At 37.9% G+C, this 27,529-nt stretch overlaps 2 protein-coding genes across 2 annotated transcripts in view; one reads left to right on the top strand and one right to left on the bottom strand.

The window, feature by feature from the left end:
- LOC311278748 (nuclear factor 7, ovary-like) overlaps window positions 1–27,529 on the top strand; it is a 1,193,180-nt gene that overhangs the window by 794,931 nt on the left and 370,720 nt on the right. The window lies entirely within an intron of this gene.
- On the bottom strand, window positions 4,203–11,798 carry LOC311278751 (zinc-binding protein A33-like). The gene is made up of 6 exons (XM_084389776.1): window positions 11,158–11,798; window positions 9,508–9,603; window positions 9,066–9,296; window positions 8,966–8,988; window positions 8,766–8,884; window positions 4,203–5,896 (listed from the first exon to the last, which is right to left on the bottom strand). The coding sequence occupies exons 1-6, from the start codon at window positions 11,548–11,550 to the stop codon at window positions 5,400–5,402; spliced, it is 1,359 nt and encodes a 452-aa protein (XP_084245902.1). The 5' UTR covers window positions 11,551–11,798; the 3' UTR covers window positions 4,203–5,399.

The raw sequence follows: 27,529 nt of genomic DNA, 5'->3' as shown, positions 1-27,529 counted from the left end.
CATCATATGAATAGACATTTACAAGAACCAGTTGAACACTGATGTGCTCAATGTAAAACACTGATGAATGGAAAACACTTCTTCTCCATTCGTCATAATGACTTAGGCCTTTTGTTTTGTTCAGTGTTACACTTACTACAGACAGTACATATATAAGTGTGTTGTAAAATATTTGGGAATATTGTTTTTTATTCTCAGAACACACAAATACACAGAAACAAATATATTTTATTTTTCCCCAAAAAACAATGTACACAGTGTACATCCCAGCCAACACAAAGTTGCAGATACAGTGGTCTACAAGAATTTACAGTAAAACCCCTATGCTGCATCCCCTCTCCTGTTCTGGTCTGGCCACAGCTCCTCATCCACTTGCTTGGAGAAGGGGTATACCGTATACGCATTTGTGGATTTCGGTCATACACTTTCCATCTCCAGGCAGAAAAGCATTCCTCAATAGGATATAGGAATGGAGAATATGGAGGGAGATATACAACTAGAAAGCATGGGTGGGCAGTGAACCAGTTACGAACCAGGGCTGCGTTTCCCAAAAGCATCGTAAGCCTAAGTTGATCGTAAAAACGATCGTACGACTGATCTTAATATTATGGTCTGTTTCCCAAAAGCATCGTAGCTTAAGTAGCACTTGAAAATCTTCGTAGATCTACGAGTGCTCTGGAGTAATCGTACATCCCCAAGTGCATCGTAAGAAGAGAGATTTATGAGGACACCTGCAGGACAACCGGCAGATTACACCTTTAACTTTATTCAAATGCAATGTGATTATAATTTAAGGTTTTGATTGTACTTTATTGTACACTTTATTACTTTTTTTTTTTTTGTTGGTTAAATTAATGTATAAATTAAATTATTAAAAAGGTCATAAAACAAAACAAAAAAATTGAAATAATTTAATCTAATAATTTTAATCAAAATTAATGTAATTAACAAAAAAAAACCGAAAAAAATCCTTTAAGTCTGTTAAAAATTACATCTTTGTTTCTCCTCTAAAAGGACATTAATTTGATCTTTTTGCAAAGGTATCTTTTTTTTTTTTTTTTTTACAAAGTAGGAATACATTTCCCAAATACTTGAAACATACTTTATGTTTACAGTCCTACAGAACAGTCCACAGGCAGTACTGTACTACTGTACTCATTGAGGACTGTGTTGATACTGTGGGAATATGTTTAATTTATGTTCATGTGAGGCATAGATGATGACAGTTTAATTTATGTTCATGTGAGTTGACAGTTCAAAGAAGATTAAGTCAAGCAACCCAGTCATCGGACATTAACCTTTGTATCTGTGTACACCTCCTGAACAGTGACATGACTCCAAGTTAAACTATTATCATGTGAAGGTATGGGTGATGCTATCAGGCTGATTGGATCATTTGAATGATAGTGTTATGCTTATTCTTGATTGAATCAAGAATCATCCCTCTGCTTTGTTTGACTTGTCTCCACCTCCAAAAGTCCCACCTCCTTGTAAATGTATAACAACTATACTGTATAGAACTCAGACAGACTTTGGTGACTGCAGCTACCGACAGCTCGTGATCTCAATAAAGAATCCTGCTGAAGAAACAACCAAGTCTCCTGGTCTTCGATTCTGAGTTTACAACAATACGCAGTCCTGCAGTTTTCTAGAGTGAGTAGATTCCTTACCTATTCTCATTTGGGAAGGTCCGGATGATGGATGCTACAGTGAACCTGCTCAAATTTGGCTGTACTCTTTGCCCAGCCTCCCTCATCCCCCAGCTTTATACATCAGAATATGCTGACAATGATTCTTCGATATTCCTTAATCCTCTACATAATACCTCTAAGCTCAACAACTCAGAAAGGGATTTTTGTGACCTCCCCTTATCCCTGGCAGAAGTCAGTCAGTGTTTAGAGCTGATAAAAGACCACAAGTCACCTGGGACAGATGGTCTATCGTCTGAATTTTATAAATTGTTTTCCCAGCAGATGGCGCCCTTCTTACTGCAGGTATTTAAATGTGCTTTAATCAAGGCTCTCAAACTGACAGGAATACTTTTAGTCACCTTATTAAAATCTCTTACTGAAATTACAGCACCTCTCAGAGTCATAAACTCAGAAAAAGAAAGAAGATCTCCTCGAGCTCTGAATAAATCAGAAACAAGAATAATATTCTGATCCACACAATCCTTGAACAAAAGTGCTTTGTTTCCACACAATACATTTCCATTATTCCACATAAGACACGTGTGTGGGGAGAAATGATGTCTGAAAGCAATCTTCCAGGATTCTAGAGCTTGTTTGTAAAACTCTGAGAGTTTAATAGGTAATTTGCTGCATTTAAAATGACAAGATAATAAAAACTGAAGGTCACCACAATGTTTGAAGATTATGTTAGGGATCCAAAACCAGTGTAATCCATCATTAGAAATACAATACTTAATCCAGTTCATTTTGATCATAATCATTTTTGAATAATATCAGCCACAGGTCTATAGCCTGCGTGATTTATGAGACAAATCCGACTTAAACCAAGTGTTCAAGTGTATATATGGGGGTTTAGATCTCTCTGTGCCTCGATCAGGTTCAGACACTGACAGAGATCTGCTATTCGGTGTTTGACGCTATTAGACACATTTCTAGAAGGAAATCTATCAGCAATAAATCTGGAGCCTCATTGAAATCGCCACCAAATAATAAAGGCAGAGGGATATTTAAGTTTTTAATTACTTATATAAATGACTATATTATCTGGTAGAACAACTGAGATAATCCACTTCCAATCCCTGAAGAAAGCGTTTCTATAATCTTTCCTTGAAATCCACTATTAAGTAATATAGCGACCCGACCCGATGAACTGGAGTTATGACAGAAAGAAATATTGCTCCTCCACTGATTACACCAGAATTTATCATCGTTTACACAAGAGTGTGTCTTGGAAAAATAGATGTCCCTTTTCATGGATTTACAAAACAAAACTTTTTTTACAAATGTACAAATCTTTCTGCTTGTTTAAGTCACGAAGCCCCCGAACATTCAAAGAGAAACACGAGAGGAAGTTGATATATAATATTAATATAAAACAGTAATATTGTGAAATATTATGACAATTTAAAATGACTGTTTTCTATTTTAATACATTTTAAAATGTAATTTATTCCTGTGATCAAAGCTGAATGTTCAGCATCATTACTCCAGTCTTCAGTGTCACATGATCCTTCACAAATCACTCTAATATGAGGATTTGATGATCAAGAAACATTTATGATTATTATCAGTGTTGAATTTTTATTTCATGATGCTATGATGAATAGAAAGTTCAAAAGAACAGCATTTATCTGAAATCTAAAGCTTTTGTAACATTAAACACGACCCTTCAAAAGTTTGGGGTCAGGAAGAATTTTAATTTTATTTTTGGGGGAAAGAAATAAAATAAATCAATACTTTTATTCATCAAGCATGAGTTAAACTGATCAAAAGTTACAGTAAAGACTTTTATAATGTTAGAAAATATTATATTTCAGATAAATGCTGTTCTTTTGAACTTTCTGTTCATCAAAGAATTTTGAAAAAAAAAAATTGTACAAAACTGTTTTCAACTTCAAATGCTGCGAAAAACTAGTTTGGAAACACTTTTAATCGAGAAAAAGAGTTTTAAAGCAAATAAATATGGAGTCACATGACAGAAGCTGTATTAGTTGATCCTGTTCATAATATTCATATAATTAAACTGTATATTACATTATTTTATCACTATTGGTAAGAATAACATGTTACCTCTCAAACATCATTCTTCCTTATTTTTGTAATTTTGTCTGTTTTTTATAATCTAAAGAAAGTTAAACAGAAAAATATCCTAAAAGCTGCAGCCGTTTCTGAATATTGCTGGATCAAGTATTGATCTAAATAACCTTTATAATGAAGTACAGAAAATCATGACACTTGTTAATAAAAAATCATTGTTTGTAAACAATTTATTAATATATAATAACATGTTTGAAATGGACGAGGAAATCAGAGGCTTGTAAATCTCTGCCGCTCGTCAAAACTCCAGATGTGTGTCTGTCAAACGAAGGAAGACTGAAGGAGTTTCCAATAAAGGCAGAAAGAAAGGTCAAATAAACATGTTACGTCTGTAAAGTATTGTTTCCACGACTTAAACCCTAATTATCATCCTAAATATTTCATCTTTCACTCTGAGCATTAAATCACATAATCACATATTATTTATTTATTTAAAACACAAGATTATCAGCAAGAACCTTTACATCCATTTATTCCAATGAACAAATGATCATTTCTCCTCTATAACTGAAATAATTATTCATTTAGTCTCATGTTGAACAAACACTGAGAATGTGCAGAATTTACTGCTTCAGTGATTTGATGTAATACAAGAAAAAAAATATGATATATAATCATATATAATTATGATGCAAAAAAGGTTAGAAATTAATAAACACACGTTGACTGAAATAATGGGGTAAATGTCAATTCTCCTGAAAACATGAATGCTAAAACGGTCTCTAATCGGTCTAATTGTGTGAAGTGGAATATAAATGAAAACAATAGGCTTGTTCGACTTCATGCAGCTCTGCGCAGACCGATCGGCGGCTGACTTAAAGCAGTGCATGCCGGTTAGAAATTGTGTCCGACTTGATACAGCGCCGACGCCACGTGACTGTGACGTATGCCATCAAAGTACCACGAGAGCGATTCGAGAGTAGCCGGAGAACTCAGCCAGCGCAGCTTCTCAAGAGCGGCTGCACGTGGGCTGATGACGACACAGCTGTTCCATGATTGGCCGGATTCACCGCATGACAACGATCACGTGTGTTTCGTGTTTATTCGAACACCTTTAGTTCCTCTAAAGCTCTCAAATCAGTTTATTATAACAGTAAACACTCTTTTTATGTCGTTGTCATGTTATATTGTGTCATGTTTATCAAATTAAAACTGCTTAAAAAACGTAGACTCCACTTCATTGATAGTTGAACTTTATTCTTGTTCAAACAGACGCTGTATGAAGCAGTACATAAAGTATTGAATGAAAATGTCTCTGAAACATCTGTGTATTATTTGGCAAATATTGCATTTATTTCACTGCAGCTGTGGCAAAGTATGCAAACACCACGTGAGCGGTCACCACGGGAACCAGAAAGTGTCCGACTTCACGTCTCCGTTTGCAGCTCCTCCCTGATCGGTTACATCCAGCCGCAGCCGATGTCGAACACACCTTTCTTGTTTATTGATCTGAGTGTTGCTGTAGTGCTGGATATCAGTCATGTGATCATCACGGCCCAATCACAGTTACCGTACTGATATTCAGATCAACAGCACTCTTACTCATGTGATATGGATTAAATATTGGAAACATGATGAAAGCTGGAAGATCCAGATCTACAGGAGTGACGTTTACTGACTATTGACCGGTAAGATCCTCAGAGAGGGATAACACCTGAAGAATGGAAAGAGTGTGTGAGTGAAGGTGGTTGTGAGTGTGTGTAGATGTGTGTTAGTTACAGGATCAGAGAACGACACCGTTCCTCCGTCATAGTCCAGATTCACTCTCACACGATCAAGAGCCTGATTAACACGAAAACCAGAACCTGAAAACAGTCTGTACCAATGATACTGCACACTCCAGACATCAGTGTTGAAGAAACCCCCTCCCTTCCTCTGGTTTGATGCTGTAGTTACTCCAAGAGTCCACCATAAACTCTGTTTAACCTCCACATCCCAGCAGTGTGTTCCTGAGTTAAAACCCTCTGAACCCAGAACACACTCATTACTGTCAAATCTCTCTGGATTATCAGGAACAGGATGTTTGTTCCCGCTCCGTCTCACACTGGTCAGATCATCAGACAGGATGAGATCTGGACTCGCAGTGTTTGGGTCCAGAATCACAGGAGCTGATGAGACACAATCAACAGATGCTTTTATTCTGATCTTCATATAATGATCAAGAGTGAACCCAACACAGATTATTATGAATTATGACACTCGTCCTGTTGATCAAACACATGTTCCTCTGATCACTGTCAGTGCTGTTATTAGTTTCACACTCGATTTTATCATCAGCGTTTAACGGCATCAACTACAAACATTAAATATGAGATTCAGACATTTGTGTCCATCAAGAGAAACTGATACTTTGGGAAAGTTAAATAACAATAAATCAATGAGATCTGCTGAGATTTATGCTGTAGATGAAGAACTGTAAGTGTGTGTCTGATCTTCAGCATCTGATCATCTTCATTTTATTGGCTCTTATAGTCTGTGTTTTGATTTAAATTAGTTTATTATGACTGTCTGTTGTGTTTGAATTACTTGATAAATTATTATTAGTATTAGTGAAGGCAAAGCATCACTGCTTACAAACATGAATAGCCTTCAACACTTCCTAGCCACGCCCTAGCAACCATTGTCGAGCACCCTAGCAACCCAAATCCAAAGAGGGATATCTTGTAATCTGAATGTCATAGAGGAGTTGCGGTTGGTTTATATCATTCATACTGGCAAGCAGCCTTTGAAGTAACATCATTGGCAGCTGCCAAGCCACTCCCTAGCAACTAAACAGAGTACCCTAGCAACTGTTCAGCAAGACCTATATATCTGCACCAGAACATCGTAGAGACATGGTGGTTTGCTCCTTTGACTAATGCTAGCAAGCAGGACTTCCATCATGCTACACATGCTAGCAGAATAGCTACATGCTAATAGCAATTAGTTAAGTGTTAAAACTTCAAAAATGCTAACTAAAACACAGAAGCATGCTAATCATGTTAGCACAATGCTAACAACATGTTGATTATGCTAGCATCATGTTACTAATTCTAACCATCTAACAAACACCAAACATTTCTATCTATCTATCTATCTATCTATCTATCTATCTATCTATCTATCTATCTATCTATCTATCTGTCTGTCTGTCTATCTATCTATCTATCTATCTATCTATCTATATGTCAATCTATCTATCTATCTATCTATCTATCTATCTATCTATCTATCTATCTATCTGTCTGTCTGTCTGTCTGTCTGTCTATATGTCAATCAATCTATCTATATCTGTCTATCTATCTATCTATCTATCTATCTGTCTGTCTGTCTGTCTGTCTGTCTATCTATCTATCTATATGTCAATCTATCTATCTATCTATCTATCTGTCTGTCTGTCTGTCTGTCTGTCTGTCTATCTATATGTCTATCTATATGTCAATCTATCTATCTATCTATCTATCTATCTATCTATCTGTCTGTCTGTCTGTCAATCTATCTATCTATCTGTCAATCTATCTATCTATCTGTCTGTCTGTCTGTCTGTCTGTCTGTCTGTCTATCTATCTATCTATCTATCTGTCTGTCTGTCTGTCTATATGTCAATCAATCTATCTATATCTGTCTATCTATCTATCTATCTATCTGTCTGTCTGTCTGTCTGTCTGTCTGTCTATCTATCTATCTATCTATCTATATGTCAATCTATCTATCTATCTATCAATCTATCTATCTATCTATCTGTCTGTCTGTCTGTCTGTCTGTCTGTCTATCTATATGTCTATCTATATGTCAATCTATCTATCTATCTATCTATCTATCTATCTATCTATCTATCTATCTATCTATCTATCTGTCTGTCTGTCTGTCTGTCTGTCTATATGTCAATCAATCTATCTATATCTGTCTATCTATCTATCTATCTATCTATCTATCTATCTATCTATCTATCTATCTATCTATCTATCTATCTATCTATCTGTCTGTCTGTCTGTCTGTCTGTCTGTCTGTCTATCTATCTATCTATATGTCAATCTATCTATCTATCTATCTATCTGTCTGTCTGTCTGTCTGTCTGTCTGTCTGTCTGTCTGTCTATCTATATGTCTATCTATATGTCAATCTATCTATCTATCTATCTATCTATCTATCTATCTATCTATCTATCTATCTATCTATCTATCTATCTATCTATCTATATGTCAATCTATCTATCTATCTATCTATCTATCTATCTATCTATCTATCTGTCTGTCTGTCTGTCTGTCTGTCTGTATGTCTGTCTGTCTGTCTGTCTATCTATCTATCTATCTATCTATCTATATATCTATCTATCTATATGTCAATCTATCTATCTATCTATCTATCTATCTATCTATCTATCTATCTATCTATCTATCTATCTATCTATCTATCTATCTATCTATCTATCTGTCTGTCTGTCTGTCTGTCTATCTATCTATCTATCTATCTATCTATCTGTATGTCTGTCTATCTATCTATCTATCTATCTATCTATCTATCTATCTATATGTCAATCTATCTATCTATCTATCTATCTATCTATCTATCTATCTATCTATCTATCTATCTATCTACATGTCAATCTATCTATCTATCTATCTATCTATCTATCTATCTATCTATCTATCTGTCAATATATCTATCTATCTGTCTGTCTGTCTGTCTGTCTATCTATCTATCTATCTATCTATCTATCTATCTGTATGTCTGTCTATCTATCTATCTATCTATCTATCTATCTATCTATCTATCTATCTATCTATCTATCTATATGTCAATCTATCTATCTATCTATCTATCTGTCTGTCTGTCTGTCTGTCTATCTATCTATCTATCTATCTATCTATCTATCTATCTATCTATCTATCTATGTCAATCTATCTATCTATCTGTCTATCTATCTCTGTCATGAAGAGCCTCTAACTCTCCACCCATCCATCATGTCCAGCTCAGATCTCCTGCTGTCAGACTCACTGTTTTGGACGATGTCCTGCATCTTCTTCCAGACTCTGAACGGCAGGTTGCCCAAGTATCGTGGCACATGAATCAAAGCTCCAGAAGCCATCTGTGGATCCGGCTGTGAGCTCTGGACTCTGGAAGAACATTCAGGAGTCAGAACTGCAGTGGCTTTGGATCAGAACCAGAGAGACCAGAGACAGGAGCAGATCACTCACCTTTCCATTGAGACTGGAAACTCCTGCAGAACAAACACACTATTTATCATCAAGAACTCAATCAATCATCAATCAATCAACCAATGATCTGAAATTAGACCTTCAGAAAGCAGACGTCATTGGCTTTCATCATCTCCTCCATGTCTTTGATTGTGTGTGAAAGAGCTGAGATGTGTGTGTTCATCTCCTCCAGCTTCTCCTTCATCCTCTGCTTCTTCTGCTCCTCTTCCTCCCTCAGTGCAGTGACTGTAGCTTCTTCTTCATCTCTGAGAAACTGATGAAGCTTCTCAAACTGCTGTTTAATCTGACGCTCTGTGTGCTCAGCTTGAGACTGAAATCACATCACATTCACTTCAATCATCTCAATCGACACACATCAATATCCACGATAAACTCGGATACCCGACATAAAACGGATCCAGAAGCAGATTGCTGCTAGTCATTTACAGAAATAATAAACTGTTATCCATTATATCAGATCATAACTGTATATAGTGATCCAACAGCTGTAATGAAAATGACTCTCGTCTCTGTTTCCTCACCTTGATGTGTTGAACTGTTTTCTCAAACTCTGCTTTCATTTCTTCATTGTGTTTAAGTTTCTTCTGTAAGGACTTCAGTGCTGTATTGAGCTCCTCCTAGAATTGAACAAAAATACATAAAACACCAGATTACAGTGAAGAGAAGACAATACAGTGACGATCATTTGTTGCAAAATGCCGTGCCACGAGTGTTGCTCCTGCAGGGCTCCCTGCTTCCCTCATCTGGAGCGAGTGCCATGGTTTCATTTGGCGGCTCTGAAGAGGACTTTGATGACACCATGTCTCTGAAGCGGAGGACTGAGCAAACTCTGTTATAAGTCATGGTGCGCTCCCTAATCATCATGCGTCCACTATTCCTATTCGTCTGCCCTCAACTTTGAGCAAAACGCAAACTCTGGCCATTACAGGCTGATGATAGACTTAGACTTCAAATAAAAAACAAACACCTTTTGCAAAAAGCATTCCTCCTCTTCATTATCCTATTGCAATCATCAGCCCCCCAGCTGCAACTCTTCAACCCCTCGCCGTCCAGAGCCAGGCTTGGGAAGCTTTTACCGGCATGTCAGATTAATAATCAAACGCAGTTACTCGCTCCAGTTCTCCCGCAGGCTCTCCTGCTTCAGGAGTGTGACTAACACTTCAGTCTCGGACATCGACGCTCACGTCCTCCGAGCTGAAGCACAAGCTCTGCTAGCGAAGGGCGACTCAGGCTTTTACAGCCGCTTCTTCCTCGTTCCAGTGAAGGATGGCGTCCTCAGGCTCATCCTCGATTTGAGATGTCTGAACCGCGCTCTGGTAAGACGGCCGTTTTGAATGCTAATGCTAACTTTGAAACGAATCCTCTCACAGATCTGATCGGTTTTTATCAGTGGATCTGAAGGACGCAAACTTTCATATCCAGATAGCCCCTCATCACAGTTCTTGAGATTCACGTTCGAAGGGGCTTACCAGCCTACAGTCCTACCATTCTGACTGTCTCTTGCTCTGCGCACTTTTATGATATTCGTGGATGCGGCCCTCTCCCCCTGAGACAGATGGGAGTTCACCTCCTGAATTACCTCAATGATTGACTGCTTTTAGCCCAATCGAAGGAGGAACTCTGCTCACACAGATCTTTGCTCATCAGGACCAAGGTTACGTTAGTAACCGGAACAATCTGTGTTTATGTGTTACGAAACTGCTCTGAGACTCGAAGGTGAGATCCAAATGCAGCTTTTATTAAGGGGCAATCCAGACACGTAATCCAATTAACAGGCAATAGGTCATACACAGGCAGGCAGTCCGTAAAAACAAACTAAACAGGCAGGGGTCAGAGGCAAAAGAGTAATCCAGGGAACAGGGCAAGAAATAAAAAAAAACAAGAGACATGAAACCAGGGAGAATGCTCAGAATTGCAGTGTGACAAACAAAACTTCGCAGTGAGTGATGGGGTGAACCAGGCTTATATAGGGTTAACTAAACAAGAAGATGAGATACAGGTGAATGTGATAATGAGTGCTGATGAGTCCAGGCAGAGAATGATGGGAGATGTAGTCTGTGAGTGAACATGAGAGTCTGGTGTGGAGTGCCCTTGAGAGCCACCAGCCGGTGACCGTTACACTATGACTCGTTATGATTCTTTACATGTGAATCAAGAAACATTTGTCTTACCTTATATGATGAAACCACTTCACTGATGGGTCTGAATTTATGATTGTCATGTTGTTTTGAATCTCTGCACACTATACACACAGGCTGTTTGTCCTCCAGACAGAAGAGTTTGAGTTTCTCACTGTGTAAACTGCAGATCTCCTCAGACCCGGATGAACGCCTCTCATTTCTCTCCTTCAGGAACGACTCACACAAGTTTCTTAACGCAAGATTAACTGGAGGTTCAGATCTTGAGGTTCTCCTGCAGACAGGACACTCCTGAGATCCCTTGATTCTCCAGAACTGTTGAAGACACTCTTTACAGAAACTGTGACTACAGGATAAAAGAACAGGAGTCTTGTAGATTTCATGACACACAGGACAAATATAATCATCTTCAGCTGCTGAAGCCATTTTCACTGTTTGAGCTCCAGCAATCTAAACTTTACTTTCACTTTCTGAACGACGGTTTCAAAAATGATTCACCATGAGAATCACAAAGATCAGAAACAAACTTGTTCAGAAACAAACTTCTCAAATTCTTCTGTAGTTTTCCCCTTCGTACTCCACTGATCGCTGATTCTTTATTGCTTTTGTCGAGACATAGTCAGTATGGCAGAAAAGAGAAATAACAAGTCAGTCTCTTCCTGGTTAGTGTTGTAAGAGGGTGGAGCTTCTGATCAAGTTGGTGTGTTGAAACAGGTCAAAGAACAACATCAGGATTTCTTTAGGCAAAATTAACTAAATCTAAGCCTATTCAAAATGAACTTGCATTGAAACGTTAAGATATAATGTTATAAATCCTTGGATTAAACAAAAAAATATATATATCTAAAACACTTGTGTTTTATTTATTGCTTTTCTTTATTGGTCCCAGAGTTTCTCCAGGGTCTGTCATGCTCCCTCTCTCTTATAATGATTTCTTCTCATGCTGTAGTTTCAGTGATAAACACTCCTCTGTTCATCTGCTGATTGTCAGTGTTTGGAGAAAACAAACAGATCAACAGAATAAAAGTCCTGAATAATCCGGAGAAACGGAGATGAGACAAAAGTTTGTCTCTCATGGATCACTCGTCAGCACCTTTATTAACACTTATTTAGTATTTCTTGTTAATTATGAAAAATATATTCACTTTATTAGCATAAAGACATTTCTAAAGATAATACCAGAATACACTTCATACACGCTATACAGTAGATGAAGACGGACAGAGACTAAGCCAGAACTCAGGGTATATAAGCATGGATGAAACAAAGGAAATTAATGAGATAATTGAAACAGAATAACTAATCAATCAATCAGGGAAAGTAGGTCATGGAGTAGAATAATACAAAGAACCATGGGAAACGTAGTCAAAACCAGACATACATCTTACAAACTAACACTGGATACAGTGTGAAATAATGCCAAATAGCCCATGATATATAGTCACGTTTTAACGATCAGCCAATTAAGTTGAGTTACAAAAGTTAAAATGGGGTCAGATTTACTGTGTGAGGAATTGGGTGTTAAAAGAATGAGACACAAACTGAGGTTAAAGTGGATAAGAACGGTGTATTTACAATCTTCACAGGAGACTTTGAAACAACACAATAAAACCAGGAACACTCAGGCTGTTAAAAGCATAGAGTCCATCGCACCCTAAAACAGTCCATGAGAATCCTTGGGTGTTGAAGCGTCCCAGTGTTCGTGTCCACCAGTGTATATACAGTCCAAAAGAAGTGATAATCCAAAAGCATGAAGTTGTGTCTGGAAAGGTGAGTCCGCAAGATGGGAACTCCACACTCCAGAACAGTGACTGGGATCTGTTGTAGAGATCTGCACCTGAAGCCCGAACACGAAATCATTTAACCCGACCCGACCCGACCATTAAAGTTATATATTTGAAGCCCGAACTCAAGGTCCGTTTCTCATAGAAAATATATATAGATATTTCGTCAATTTTGCAGTTTTCCCCGCGGCTTTCAAGTCTTCCACGAAGCTCAGCGTACTCCTGCTTAACTGAATCCAAGGTAAGGAACACAGTGCTAAACCTGGTGTCTGACATTTGCCTGACAGTTTTTGATAACTGGCTTATTATACCCGTTTGCTTGACGGATCTCACGAGTGCAGACATAATTTCTGATATTTCGTTGACTAGCACCTGTCTTTTGGAGGCTGTGGTTTCATTAGATCTCTGAGAGATGATTGTGGGATCATGTAACACACTCTCCGCTGAGACCCATATGTAGACCCCAGATTTATTAGGTCTTGCGCTCGGTTAATAAAACCTCTTCCAGCAACCGTATGAAACTATGGAAGCATATGGGTAGCAATATTCAATTTGAAATGTAATATGCAAAATGACAATGCAATATGTAAAATGGCAATGCATTTCTGTAATTCAATTTAAATTTTCCCATCATTTGTGCAACGTTTGGTGCAAAATGAAAATGAAAATTCAATTATAAAATTTACATTTGCCATTTCATACACTAGTTTTAATATGTAAATTGAATACATATTTTAACGCTTTATAAGTTGCAAAATTAAAATTAAAATGTATTACAGAAATGATTAGATATGTTTAACATGTTCAAGCAAAAACTGTAGCAAAATTTTAATTTAAATTTTATTTTTTCTTAATTGCATTTACACTCACAGTTAAGACACTTGCGATTGCATTTCCATTAAGTGTCCCGCAATGAATGTAGCAAAATTCAATGTGCAATTTGAAAATGCATTCTGAGCCGATCACGTGCCCGCCCCGCCCTGTCAATCAACTGCGTTGCTCGGCAACAGGTAAACATACGCTATGGTGCATATTTTGAGGTGTTGGAATGTTTTTAAAAGAAGTCTCTTCTGCTCACCAAGGCTGCATTTATTTGATTAAAAATATAAACAAAAACAGTCATATTGTGAAATATTATTACAATTTAAATCATCTGTTTTCAATGTGAATATATAATAAAGTGTCATTTCTTCCTGTGATCAAAGCTGAATGTTCAGCATCATTACTCCAGTCTTCAGTGTCACATGATCCTTCAGGAATCACTCTAATATGAGGATTTGATGATCAAGAAACATTTATGATTATTATCAATATTGTAAACAGTTTTTTACATTTTTATTTCATGATGCTATGATGAATAGAAAGTTCAAAAGAATTTTGAAAATAAAAAGTGTCCACAACTGTCTTCAACATTGAAACTAATAATGAATGTTTCTTGATCATCAAATCCTCATATTAGAGTGATTTGTGAAGGATCATGTGACACTGAAGACTGGAGTAATGATGCTGAACATTCAGGAATAAAGATCACAGGAATAAATTACATTTTAGAATAGAGAAAAAACTAGAGAACAGTCACTTTAGGCTACGTCTACACTAATCCGGATAGATTTGGAAATGGAGTTTTCGTCTGTATTAGTGTACAGTATCTAGCAGTAATGTTAATCTAGTGCTAGTAATTTTTCCTGCATTAGTTATTAATAAGTTTTGCATGAATTGTGAATTTTTTTCATTATTTCTCTGGGAAGTATTAAAAAATAGTAGTTATTGATTAGTTAATAGTGAACTACCACTTAAATCTGTGTGCTATTACTTACTAATTCGTTAATCAGAGTTACTTGTTAGTTAACTGTAGTTACTAGATTGTTAATATTGTGTTACTCATTTGTTCCTGTGTAGTTATTCATTAACGAAGGATCCGTATTTTAAAGTGTTACCATTTTTCTTTAAGTAATGAGTTTTTTTTTTCTTTTTTTTTTTTAACAAAATCAAATAACAACTTGTCAAACTCTTTGGTAAATGTCTCGGGTACTGTTACGTCTTGGTTGAAGCAGAGGAGGAAGCAGGAGCCACGTGCAGTAGTCTTTTATTAAATCAACTCAAAACTTCACATATACAAGCACAAACTCAGGACTGAGACTCAGGAACAGAACAACCACCATGATGCAACAATATACAAGAACTGACTGAACTAAACACAGGGCTTCAATACACAGACAGACAAGCGAAACAAGATAACAAGGGGGCGGGGCTAATCAGAAACACCTGGGGAGACTAATCAACATAACGGGGACCTGCTGAACACGGGACAGAGGAACACAGACATAAATCATTACAGGTACAAATAGAGCTTGGGAGAGATATGCAGATCTTGACAAACCTTCAGATTTAGACAATAAGACACGACCATAAATGGATAAATCTCTGCAACCAAGAGTCAAACTTTCTTTCTGTACTGTTGATAATCGGATTAAAGTTAAGAGAAGCACGATATGATTCATCTTTGCAAAGTTTTACACCAAGATATGTGACGACCTCCTTGACAGGGATTCCATCAGTTTCTTCGAGGTTAACACTCCTAAGTGGACAAATCTCACATTTGCTTATATTAAGGTTGAGGCCAGCTACTTTAGAGAAATTATTTATGGTACGAATTGCTTTGCTAATCTCTGCAGCATTTTTTAAAAATAGTGTTGTGTCATCAGCTGGCTGACATATTTTTAATTCATTCCCAAAAACGTTAATACCTTGAAAGAAATTCATATTTACATAGCAAGAAAGAACCTGTGTGACGAGCAGAAAAAGAAACGGTGAGATTGGGCAGCCTTGTCTGATGCCCCTAGAAAGATCAAATCTACCAGACGTCCCATTAACCATTTTAACAGAGCTGGTACATTCGCTCTACAGGGTCGTAATCGCCTTTCTAAAGAAATTCCCACATTTTAAGTATTCTAATGTTGCAAACATGAATTTGTGTTCTACTGTATCGAACGCTTTATTAAAATCAACAAATAGTATTAGATTGTCATCATTGAGAAGGTGACTATAATCAATCAAATCAAGAATAAGAGGGATATTATTACAGATATGCCTCCCTTTCATGAAGCCGGACTGAGACTGATCGATTAAGGAGTCCAATCCTAAGTTCAGCCGGCTAGCAAAAATAAGAGAAAACAAATTGGCTTCAGTGTTCAGTAAAGTTCTGGGTCTCCACCCATCTAGAGATAAGGTGTCCTTATTTGCCTTTGGTATTAAGGTAATTACCCCCTGTCTGAGAGATGGAGGTAATAACCATTATTTATAGATTCATTAAACATAGCTAAAATAAACGGGGAAAGAGCATCTCTGAAAGGTTTGAAAAATTCATTTGTAAGCCCGTCATTACCAGGAGATTTGTTGTCCTTGAGTTTCTTAATATTGTTGATCATTTCTGTAATACTATACTAAGCTCTTTCTCACAAATGCTGCCAAATTCATCATTAACAAAATACTAGTAATATCCAATTTTTCTAAAAAGGACTCCATTAAGGAGATGATAGATCATCTGTGACAGAATTATTCATGCGTAATTTATTAATTGATAATCTTTCTCCATTTCTTTCTTCCAAAGAATAAAAGTATCTGGTGTTTTTTTCACCATGCTCGAGCCACTTTCTTCTGGAACGTATGAAAGCAGATTTGGGCTTTTCCTCATAATGTTGATTTAAACTCTCTTGTAATTTGATGAGATGTTGAGCTTGTTCCTCTGTTAAATCTGCTTTACCACACAGGGCACCAAACTCTTGGATGACGGCTTGCATTTTGGCCCGTTTATTTTTGGCAATTGTTTTACTCATTTTAATGGCTAAACTCCTCACTTTATATTTCATAAAATCCCACTGCAGCCCATATTGGTTAGTAATTACACCCTGTTTATAGTATTTATCAATTATTTTTAAGACTTCACATTTAAATTCATCATTTAATAATAAAGAATTGTTTCAAATCCAGTATCCACTTCTGCTCAAGTTCTTTCTATTGTCATTCGTGATGATAAAAATGTGAATAGATTTATGGTCAGTAAAAACTGCAGGATCAATTGTAACGTTGTCTATCAAAGATGTCAACTCCTCTGATATTAACCATAAATCTAATCGAGACTGCAAAGACAAATCATTATTGTGCCATACATGAGTTTTTGGGGATTCATTTTCCGCCAGATATCAATAAGACCGAAGTTATTGCATAACCCAGAGATAATCTTGCTGCTGCTGTCATCTTTTACACCTTTGGGAGGCCATCTATCTATGTTACTATCTGGGACTACATTAAAATCACCCCCGAGAATACATTTTGCATTCATGTATTTAGTTGATTGTTCTATAATTCGTTTTTCAAATTCATGAAGTAAAATCAAATTTGTAGATTTGCAATTAGTACCATAAATATTAGCAATAATATATTGCTTATGAGAATCCTCTAATATGATTATTAGCCACCTTCCATTAATATTACTGTCATTATGAAGAATTTTGCCCCTGAAATTCCCTCTGAGAATAGCGCCCCCTGCTGATCTATTTGTACCATGACTCAACCGAATGTCCTGACCCCACTGACTCTTCCAAAAATTGTAATCAGCCTTTGAACTATGCGTTTCTTGTAATAAATAAAAATCAGCCCTTTTGTCTTTCAAAAATTAAAAAACAGCCTTTCTTTTGTTAATATCGCGGATGCCCCTAACATTAAGAGAAACTAAAGAAAAAGACAGGATTAGAAATAACTCGAACAACAACCGTAGGTCCTGGTTTACTAAGTAGAACAATACCCGGACAACCCTTCTGTGTTAATATGAACAAAAACTTATTCAAAAAAGAACCTTCAATATATTTCATGTATTGATGAGGAGTAAGAAGAGAAAGTGAGAGAAAATATATATAAAAATGAGACGTTGGAGGGAGGGGAACAAACTGTCCATGGAACTGGATTAACTGTTCAGCACCTCCCTGAGTATATAACATATAACAGTCTGAACTACTTAGTTATTTCTTCCTTCTCCCCCCCTCCCTTTACCTGAACACAAATGTCATGAAGATTGTCAGCTGTCGAACTTCAAGGGAGAAATCTGTTTTCACTCCTTTCTCTCTTCTGCTGCTTGCTTTGGGTCTCTAAAACAATAAATTCAACAGATCTCCATTTTTCCATCTTTTGGTCGAATCTGGATCCCATCCACATCCGCCTCCTCGACTCTGGCCTTGACGTCGTCCTTGCTGTTTTCCGGTAGCCCGTAAAGCCGTAAATTCCACCTCCTTCCATAACGCTCCGCATCGGATAACCTCTCTTCTAACATCGCAATTTTCTGTTCATAAGCTTCATGTTTCTGCTTGAGAACGTCCATTTCGATGTGAAAACCGCCCACTTCGTTGTATATGCAGTCTACTTTCTCCCGCAGATCTTCGACGAGCACAGCATTTTCAGACACCTTCGATTCCATTCTGTCCGATCTCTCGTTTATTAAATTATAGAAATCAATCAAGGAAAACTCTTTTTTTTCCCTTACTCTCGGGGCTACTCGTTCCATCACTCTTACTTTTCTCAGCATTAGAATTCTTTGCGTAGGAATGTACTTCACTTTGTGTGCGCTGTTCTCCTTTCCCCGCCATGACTAGGCCCATTATTCACGGTTCAGTCAAAACACGTCTTGAAGAATAACACGGAGTAAAAGTTGATCGATTTCAAAAATTCGACACAAAGTTCATGTAAAATATATATATATTTTTTTGTTTGTCGTCAGTTTATAATAAAAAGTAAAGTTAGAAGGGAAATCCCGGGATAATGATCTCCACTTAGAAAAGGTCGTCTGCACCCACCGCCATCTTGGCCGGAAGTGAGTCGCTTCCATCACCGCACCGCGCATGAGTAAAGCTTCGACCTGCGTCATTTCCGCTAGGCGTTTATTTACTTTCCGGCTCTTGAGAGAAAGGAGAATTCCTCCTGTCGAGGAAAGGCACTGAGTTTTTTAAATGGGCCGACAGTGAGGTGGAGTTGTTGCTGTGAGTAACACAGGAGTATAAAGTGGCCAAAGCAAGCGAGAATGTAGACTGGGAGACGGGCCAAAACAAATACGGCGAAATACTGGACCGCTTCAAAGAGCAATATCCTGCGGATGACGCCGCTTACCCCCACAGTAAGGACGAGGTCACAAAACTCACAATAACTACAAAATGAAAGGCTATCAGGCTTAAGTACAGGCATGGGGTAGACTCCGGAAGGAGAAGCGGGCATGGAAGAGTGCTACTCCTGTACTTTGAACTCTGCGAGCAGATCTGGGGTGGCTCTCCAGCCATCACCACCATTAATTGTGGCATTGAAACAAGCGACATAAACAACAGAAGCACCACCACCAGCGATGAAAGTTATCCACCGTCAGTCAGTCGCGATAGCCCTTCTCCTTCGCTCTGTAGTTCTGCTCCTTCTCCTGCTACAGCAAGTGAGGACTCAGATGGGATGTCTACAGAGACTCAAAACAGACGTGACAGGCTGAACGCAACGCTGTCATCATACAGACAACAGAGGCTTAAGCGAAAATTGTCAAATGAAGGACAGCTCATTACACTTGCACAGGAAGATCTTAAGCTAAGGAGGCAGACATTAGAGAGGATGGAGTTTTCAGAGAACATTGGCAGACTGACATTTCAATTAGAAAAATTCAGTTACAGACGTATTTTTACTTATGAGACAATCAATGGCCCAGACTCCATTTGTTGCACCACCGCCACTGCCACGACGTTACAGCTCACACCATCAGCAGCCTGGTTACCTCTATGGTTCAGCTGTTGCCTCTGCTCCCTCTTCAGCACCAACCAGACAAACACCACCACAGCACCATGAAGATTCTGCTCCATCACTGAATATCTTTACTCTAATGACACAGAGTAGTCCTGTCTTTAATACACATGATATAAGTGCTTGTTAAAAAAGAAACACTTTTTGTTATTGTTGGTTTAATTCTAATTTAATTCTAAGTTTCCTGTTGCCATGGTTACAACATTGGTCCTGTGTTTAAGTTGTTTGATGGACTTTTTTGGTAATGCTCTGCTTTTCTCTGACTCCTCTCTGATGACAGACATGTAAAGTTTACATTAAAGTGACATTTATTTTTGTGGACATTTTCAGTTTCAACAATTCATGTTTACAGTGCCTACAAGGGCATGAGTTCAGTTTCTCTGTACTGTTTGACAGAGTGGAGTTTTTTTTCTGCAGTAACAAGTAGCCTAACTTTCCCCTGCAGCACATCTGGAAGCAATTACACAATAAATGATTGTTCATAAACAAAATAAATTGTATCCATTTATTGAATCAGTGTATCGCTTTTTACAGATCTGATGAATATAATGAGTTACAATGTTGAGTTAACACTTTCCAGGAGCATAAGCACGTTAGATTTGATATCATGTTAACAGAAAACTGTATATAAAACAAACTGAATGTATAGTTTAATGACACAAGCTCAATGTCATCCTAACATGACTCAGTGTACTGCTTTATACAGATATGGTGAATATAATGACCGTTTCGATGCTGTTTGCATTAACACTTTACAGGAGCCTAAGCACTTTAGACATTATATCACGTAACAGTCACCGCAGGGTTTCTTTTAGTTCAATTGTGGGTGCTATTGTTTTCCTAGCCACTAGGGGGATACAAGAGGGCACATTGTATGAGATAAAACAGGAAGCAGTAGAGTAAGTGCTCTAGTAAAATTAGAATAGCCGTTTCTCAATACCAAGTTCGCAAAGTTCGGACTTGAGTCCTTGGTAGTTCGGACTGACAAGTTCGACTCAGGAGAACTAACTCCCGAGGACGGGAGGACACAAGTCCGATAATTCTGAAATGGAACAGCAGCGTACTTGATAGTGTCACTCATGCAGCTCGCTCTGGCTACTCCGGTTATCTCTTTATAGGCAACAAATAAAACAAAATATGTTATAAACCACCTTTGCCTCTTTTCATTTTCATTTAAAAAAAAACTTTAACATAATGGCCACACAAATGTGGTTCAGGCAACGCAATTGATTATCTTAACTGCATATTTACAACAACACGAAATATAAAGCACAACCCTGACTCTTTGTTTTCATTTTAAAAATATGATGAATAAAAACATTATAATATTGATCATTAAAACGAACATTTAGCAAAAAGAGACAGGGTTGTGTCATATATGTATATACAGTGAAGAGAATGTAGGCAACATGTAGGCTATAATAAAATATTTTATGTTTTAAATATATAAAATAAAATGACATAACCTTTTTTTTGTTAAAGGAGTCATAATGTAGAAATTTCACTTTTCCACGAGAATCAATGTATGTTATGATTGCATAATGATTATACACTGGCCGGGAAGCCGATATTTAAAAGTGAAGCGTTTGTTTACCTCGGGGTTTGTAAAATAGGCCACGTGCACGCGCACGAAAAAACGAGATTTTGATTTCTTCCCCTTCTTGACGTCAAGACGGGGGAGGATATACCAAATATGGACACCGCAAACCTATGCCCGCCCCTCTCCCCCTCAGATTCAGTTTAGTTGACTCGAGAAAGATGGAGAAATCGAGTGCACACCTGAGATGCTCTGTGGGTGACTGCCACAAACAACATGCAAATGTGTTTTATCTACCAAAAACGGACGAAACTATCAGGGAACAGTGGATGAAATTCATTTTTAATGACGCTGTCCCAACAACTCTTTCAAGTGGCGTATCGTTAGGTGTGTGTGCTAAACATTTTACACCGGAATCTTTTACAAATTTGGGGCAGTATCAGGCGAACTTGGCCTCGAAGCTCCGTTTGGGAAAAGGTGCCATCCCAACCATCAGGGACTTGCCAGAAATTGAAAAGGTAAGACTGTGTTTTTATTGCTCTACTGTGGTTAACAAATAGCAGCTAACAGCTAATGCGGCTATTGTATGTAACGTTACCTTCGAGGTAAACACGGGGAATGGACTCTACGAATGCTAGCCACATCTTTCGACTTTGTTTTACACTAGCAGCTACAGTAGTGACGGTACAGGAGTCCATGCTCAGTGGCTAAAACTGTTTAAATGCAAGTATGAAAACAATATACCACTAAACATTATTAGCCAAACTCATGCAAAACATGCAGTTTGAAAATAGCTTTCAGTTAGTGGGGCTTCTGTAAGAATGTATCTGGCAATGGTGTATTTTTTCTTTTTTCTTTGGTTGTGATTACAATTTCACTAACAATAAGTACCGTCACATTTATTGAGCTATTGCAGTATTTTGTCTATGTTTTTGTACCGCTTGGAAGTAGTAAAATACATTCCTGCAACCAATCAACGCGCCCCTCATTTGCATTATTATAATGACCGTCCACGACAGCCAAAACATCGCATCAGATCTCGCGAGACAATAATGCCTTTAGAAATAAGGGTCTGAGGGGCTCTGTGTTGATTTTTTTTCCACTTTTCTTTTTTAGAAGTGCCTAAAATACTATAATAGAGCATTTGGGTATCCAAGGTAACACAACATTATGACTCCTTTAAATGTCAGTTTTAATGATCAATAATAGCCATTCTAAAAGTATAAGTAGCCTAAAAGGTAGCCTATATAAGAAGCTAGCAAACGATTCAGTCAAACATAAGTCAGCTCTCTAGGCTACATCGTTAAAGTTAAATAGACTAACGTTAAATAGAGTTATGAAACTTCACTTTGCCCTCAGCTAAAACGTTTTGCCAGGGAACAAATTATACATTAATGAGACAAATAAAATAAATAAATCGCCTGTTGGATATACAGAAGACGATTTATATCTCATGTTAAACCACTAGACTAGAGACATCCGAGCCAGCGGCAAGTCAGCAGCAGTAGCCGAGGAAAGATTGTTCTCGGCGGGGTACGAGCGCCGCGCGGCCGATTGCCTGGTTCTCACAACTCCGAAAACGTCAGATCAAATTTTCAAATAGGTGCTATCTTTATAAATAAACCAAAGATTTGAGCTTTAAACAACTACATTCTCGCCTGAAATACTCTTAAAACTACATTTCATGACACAATTATAGCAGTATTTTTAAATTACGCGGGGTTTCTCCTCTGCTATTGACGCGTGCTGGTTGGTGTGCCATGCATTCTGGGATACCTGGCTGTCTCGAGTCCGCACAAGTCACCTCTCGATGCATCCTCGGTAAAAGGGGCGGATCAAGAACACATCCGGGGATTCGAACTGGACTTGGCTAGATGTGAACTTTGAATTGGAACAGTACTAGGGCAGCGACTGATGACGTTTCACAAGTCCACAAGAACACAAGTACAGACAAGTTCGCATATTGAGAAACGGCTAACGAATTCAATCACGAGCTTTGAGAATATGTTGTGGAGCTTATCCTTCCTCTCCTGTTTCAGCTTCACAGGTGGAGATGCCAATTCACTTAAGGAGGAAGCAATTGATACTGGCATACTGGGTAAACCTAAAAGGGCAGAAGGATAGTCATCCAACAAAAGGTATACTTGAAGCATGTTGGGAATATGGGAAAGGGAAAGTTAACAGTTTTGGTTGGATTATTAAGGATTTAGTTCAGGATATGAAATTAAATGAGTACAGAGTTATTCCAGCAGTAATATTACCAACAACACCATTATGGATTTTACCTCAACCAAATGCAGATCTATTCTTATTGGAATCAAGACAAGATAAAGATCAGAGGATGTTGGAAGCAGAGATGACAAAAGAATATATTGGTATTAAGTATGAACAATATATACAGGTTTTCACAGATGCATCTAAGGATCTACAGAAGGGACAGGTGGGGGTAGCGTATATCATTCCCAGATTGGGGAAAGAGTATCAGATCATGTCTCTGTGTTTACAGGAGAGTTACTAGCAATTTTGGTAGCAATTAATAAAATAAATGAAATGGGGCTAAGTAAAACTTTAATATGCTCAGATTCAAGTTCAGCCTTGATGTGCTTGGAAGCTCAAAAGTCAGATACTAGACAGGATATCGTTCTGGAAATCTTACAGATATTGTTCATGATGCAACAGACCAATAAGAAAGTTCAGTTTTTATGGGTTCCGGCACATCCTGGAGTGTCTGGAAATGAAGCAGCAGATACATTAGCAAAACAGGCTATGGCAAAGGGAACTATAGGTATGCAAATTAGGTAGAGCAAATTAGAAATCAAATCAATAATTAAAAGGGAGATAAATAAAAATTGGCAATCGTATTGGGATAATGAGAAAAAGGGTAGACATTTACATTTAATACAACCATTGGTAGAGGAAGGAATTCAAGTGGGAGAAGGAAGGAAGACTGTATTATTTCTAGATTAAGACTGGGACACACAGGACTTAATTCAACAATGCAAATAATAGGAAAACATCCTACAGGATTGTGTGAATGGTGTGGAATCAGAGAAACAGTGGAGCATGAACTTATTAAGTGTAATAAATATTCTGAGGAAAGAAGTAAGATAATTGAAGAATTTCAGATGAAAGATAATCGACGGTTAACATTAAATATGATTTTAAACTCAGTAGAAGGGGGTAGGTTAATAATAAAGTTTTTAAGTAGAACCAATTTGATCTATAGGATATAGATAGGCTATTAGTATTTTTAGTATCAGTATCTCTCTCTGGAATATGATGGGCTTTGGCTGTAGATGGAGGAGCTGAACACGCAGCAACATTGAAAGCACGAGCCCTGATTGTTCTGGGAGTTGTGATATATTGTCTCTGATCTATTACCTACAGTAGATGGCGGTAATGCTCTTTTTAAGAATGCGAACCGCCAATAAGCCCGAAGAGGAAGAGGAAGAGGAAGAGGAAGAGGAAGAGCTCTAGTCTGTTTGATGCTGCCTCATGGTTGTTTGAGTACTGGTTCCCAATCCTGTTTGAGAAACTGTTTGTTTCCTGCTCAAACGTATGTTTGTATGAATTGTTTGGGTGAACTGATGTGGAATCTATATAGTTGAATTGATGTGTTTGATGTTTTCTTGTAGAGGATTTGTTTGGGATGCTGCTCTTGCAGCAGCTAATGGGGATCTAAATAAACTAAACTAAACTCTGCTTATACTACTGAAGCACTCTTCTGATTCGTTTGCTGGGAAACCTTACGACTCAAACAACTAAGCGTTGGATAACCTTCTAATTCATCACTATCCACCTTTGCACCTATGTTCAAACTACAGATAAGACTGGTTTCTTTCATTTTCTGAACTGTTGGGGTTCGTGAGCCTCAGAGAACTGTGTTGGACATTTTGATATGCCTACATGTATATACTAGCTCATGAATGAATTGTATCTCTGTATACAGGTGTATGTTTTGTGATATATTTGTTTTTTGGATAATGAATGAATCAATGAGTAAAGCTTTAAATGTATGAAGAAAGAAACACTACACTTGTTTATATAAGAGTTTATTTTAGATCTTTCCAACTGAGACAAATTGAGCATTGCACACAAGGTGACTCCCCTTTTGAAAAGTAGCTTGACCAGTGCAAAGAAGCTGGGACTGTTATAACGTTCACAATCTGAAAGTATAATTTAATCAGACAAGCTTAATGTCTACCAAACTGAATTTTGCTCCACTTTTTCATTCAGAGAAATATAGGTAAGTGGCAAAATGTATATGCAATAATCTGAAATGAGCATCATTCAAGGCTCAAGAAACTTGGTGAGCACATTTCTTACTCGCCTCCCCTCAGTTTCCTTGCCTTCTGTTCTGCTATTATTGTGCCGTGTTGAGGCTGGAAGTCTCTGTCATATTGGACAGCTGCTGCAACATTTTAGTCTGGAATGATTTCTCTGTTAGCTTCACTAAAGTTATGCATAACAAAACATGCACTGATGACGAATGAAAGATCATCCAGATTTATGTCCATTGCCCTCCGTAATGCTCCAAATCGTGCTTTTAAACGTCCAAATGAGCATTCAATCACCATTCTGCACTCGCACAGTGAAAACCCAAAGTACTGTTCCTGAGGAGTAGAACCTCCACTCGCATACTCTTTCATAACATAGGGCAGCAGGGGGTGTGCTGGGTCTCCGAGAAGAAATACAGGAACAGGATCTTCTCCCTCCACGATTACTTTTGGACAAGAAGGAATCTTTCCATCTCTCAAGTAAGCATTGATTTTTGAATTTGCAAATATTCGAGCATCGTGAACGCTGCCAGGCCATTTAATAACAACGTCCATGAATGTGTACTTGTAATCACAGGTAGCCTGTACATTCAAGGAGAATTTGCCTTTCCTGTTGATGTAATCAGTGGAGTTTGATGAAGGCTGCTTAATTTCGATATGCGTGCCATCAATAGCCCCTAGACACTGCGGCACTCCGTGTGTTTCATAAAAGTTTGTGACAAGTGTCTGTACCTCTGGTTCTGTGAATGGAAGTGAAACGTACTCGGGACCCAGCTGAAATGTGATAGCTCTGCACACTTCTCTGATTATTTTAGACACAGTTTGTCGAGCTAATCCAAACGCATTCGCTGTTTTCCGCAGTCTACCTTCGTCACCTAAATAGTATAGAGAGCATGCAACCTTTGTAACAACGTCCACCGGTGATCTCAGTCGTGTTGTCTGGCCTTGAATGTGAGGTCGTAACAGCTCACTCAGATGATACAGAGAATCCCTAGACATCCTAAAGTTTTCACGCCACTCCTCAGGCACGACAATTCCACGCACACAGTTATCCCACCACGCACGGCAGCATCCAGGTCTCACCCAAAATCTCCGCTCCATGGGTCTCATTCATGAAACATTCGTAAATATCCGAGTAAATATGTGAGTGATTTGACCGTAAAGAGACCTTCCCGAAAACTCTTCTCCTGATTCACAAATACTTCGTAAACGTCAGATGTGATAGTGAAACATGTGTATGTGTTAATGAATTCCAATCAGTGGTAAATGGGACGCGCGTGCACGCTCATTCTCAATTACCATAAATCCCGCCCATTAAATCCGACTGACAACTATCATATTATGACACCAAACGAAGGATTTCAACATGTCTTCTCAAAAGCGAATGAAAAAGAGAAATTTCTCAGATGCAGAAATTGAAGTTTTATTATCAGAAGTTCATTCAAAACGCCACATTAGTTTGCCCAGCCCTATTCAAAGCAATTCATTATTTGATTAAAGTGTTCAGTTTGCAGATGCTATTACTGGCTCTCATTATAAAAGTAAAAAAGAAAAACCGTATGTAATCACTATATATAATATTTTTTCAAAATGCTGTGTAAATATGTACCCGATTAAGGTGAACTGAAATGCAGCCTTATAAATGAGCAAAACGTTCGGATGTTAAACGCACTATTTACGCATGGCCGGGAGCAGGTGTAGATTTCTGTCGTACCAACTAACATTTGGAAAATACGAACATTTTAATGAATCCGAAAATTTACGCCAGAACCACTTTACACACGATTTACACAAAAATTCGTTCTGCTCGTGTTTCATGAATGAGACCCCATGTACGGTCTGAAACGCAACTGTCCTCGAGTTCCGCCCATAGACTGTAAAAAATATGGACAAAGCGTCTGTGACGTCACCCATAGACTTTCTGAAGAACGGTTTTGAGGCCGTTTATGGGGGTATGTTGTTCTCGGCGGGGTACATGAGCGCTG

Source organism: Rutilus rutilus (assembly GCF_951802725.1).
Source record: "Rutilus rutilus genome assembly, chromosome: 19".
NCBI classification, from domain to species: Eukaryota; Metazoa; Chordata; class Actinopteri; order Cypriniformes; family Leuciscidae; genus Rutilus; species Rutilus rutilus.
This window is presented reverse-complemented; position numbering and strand designations above follow the sequence as displayed.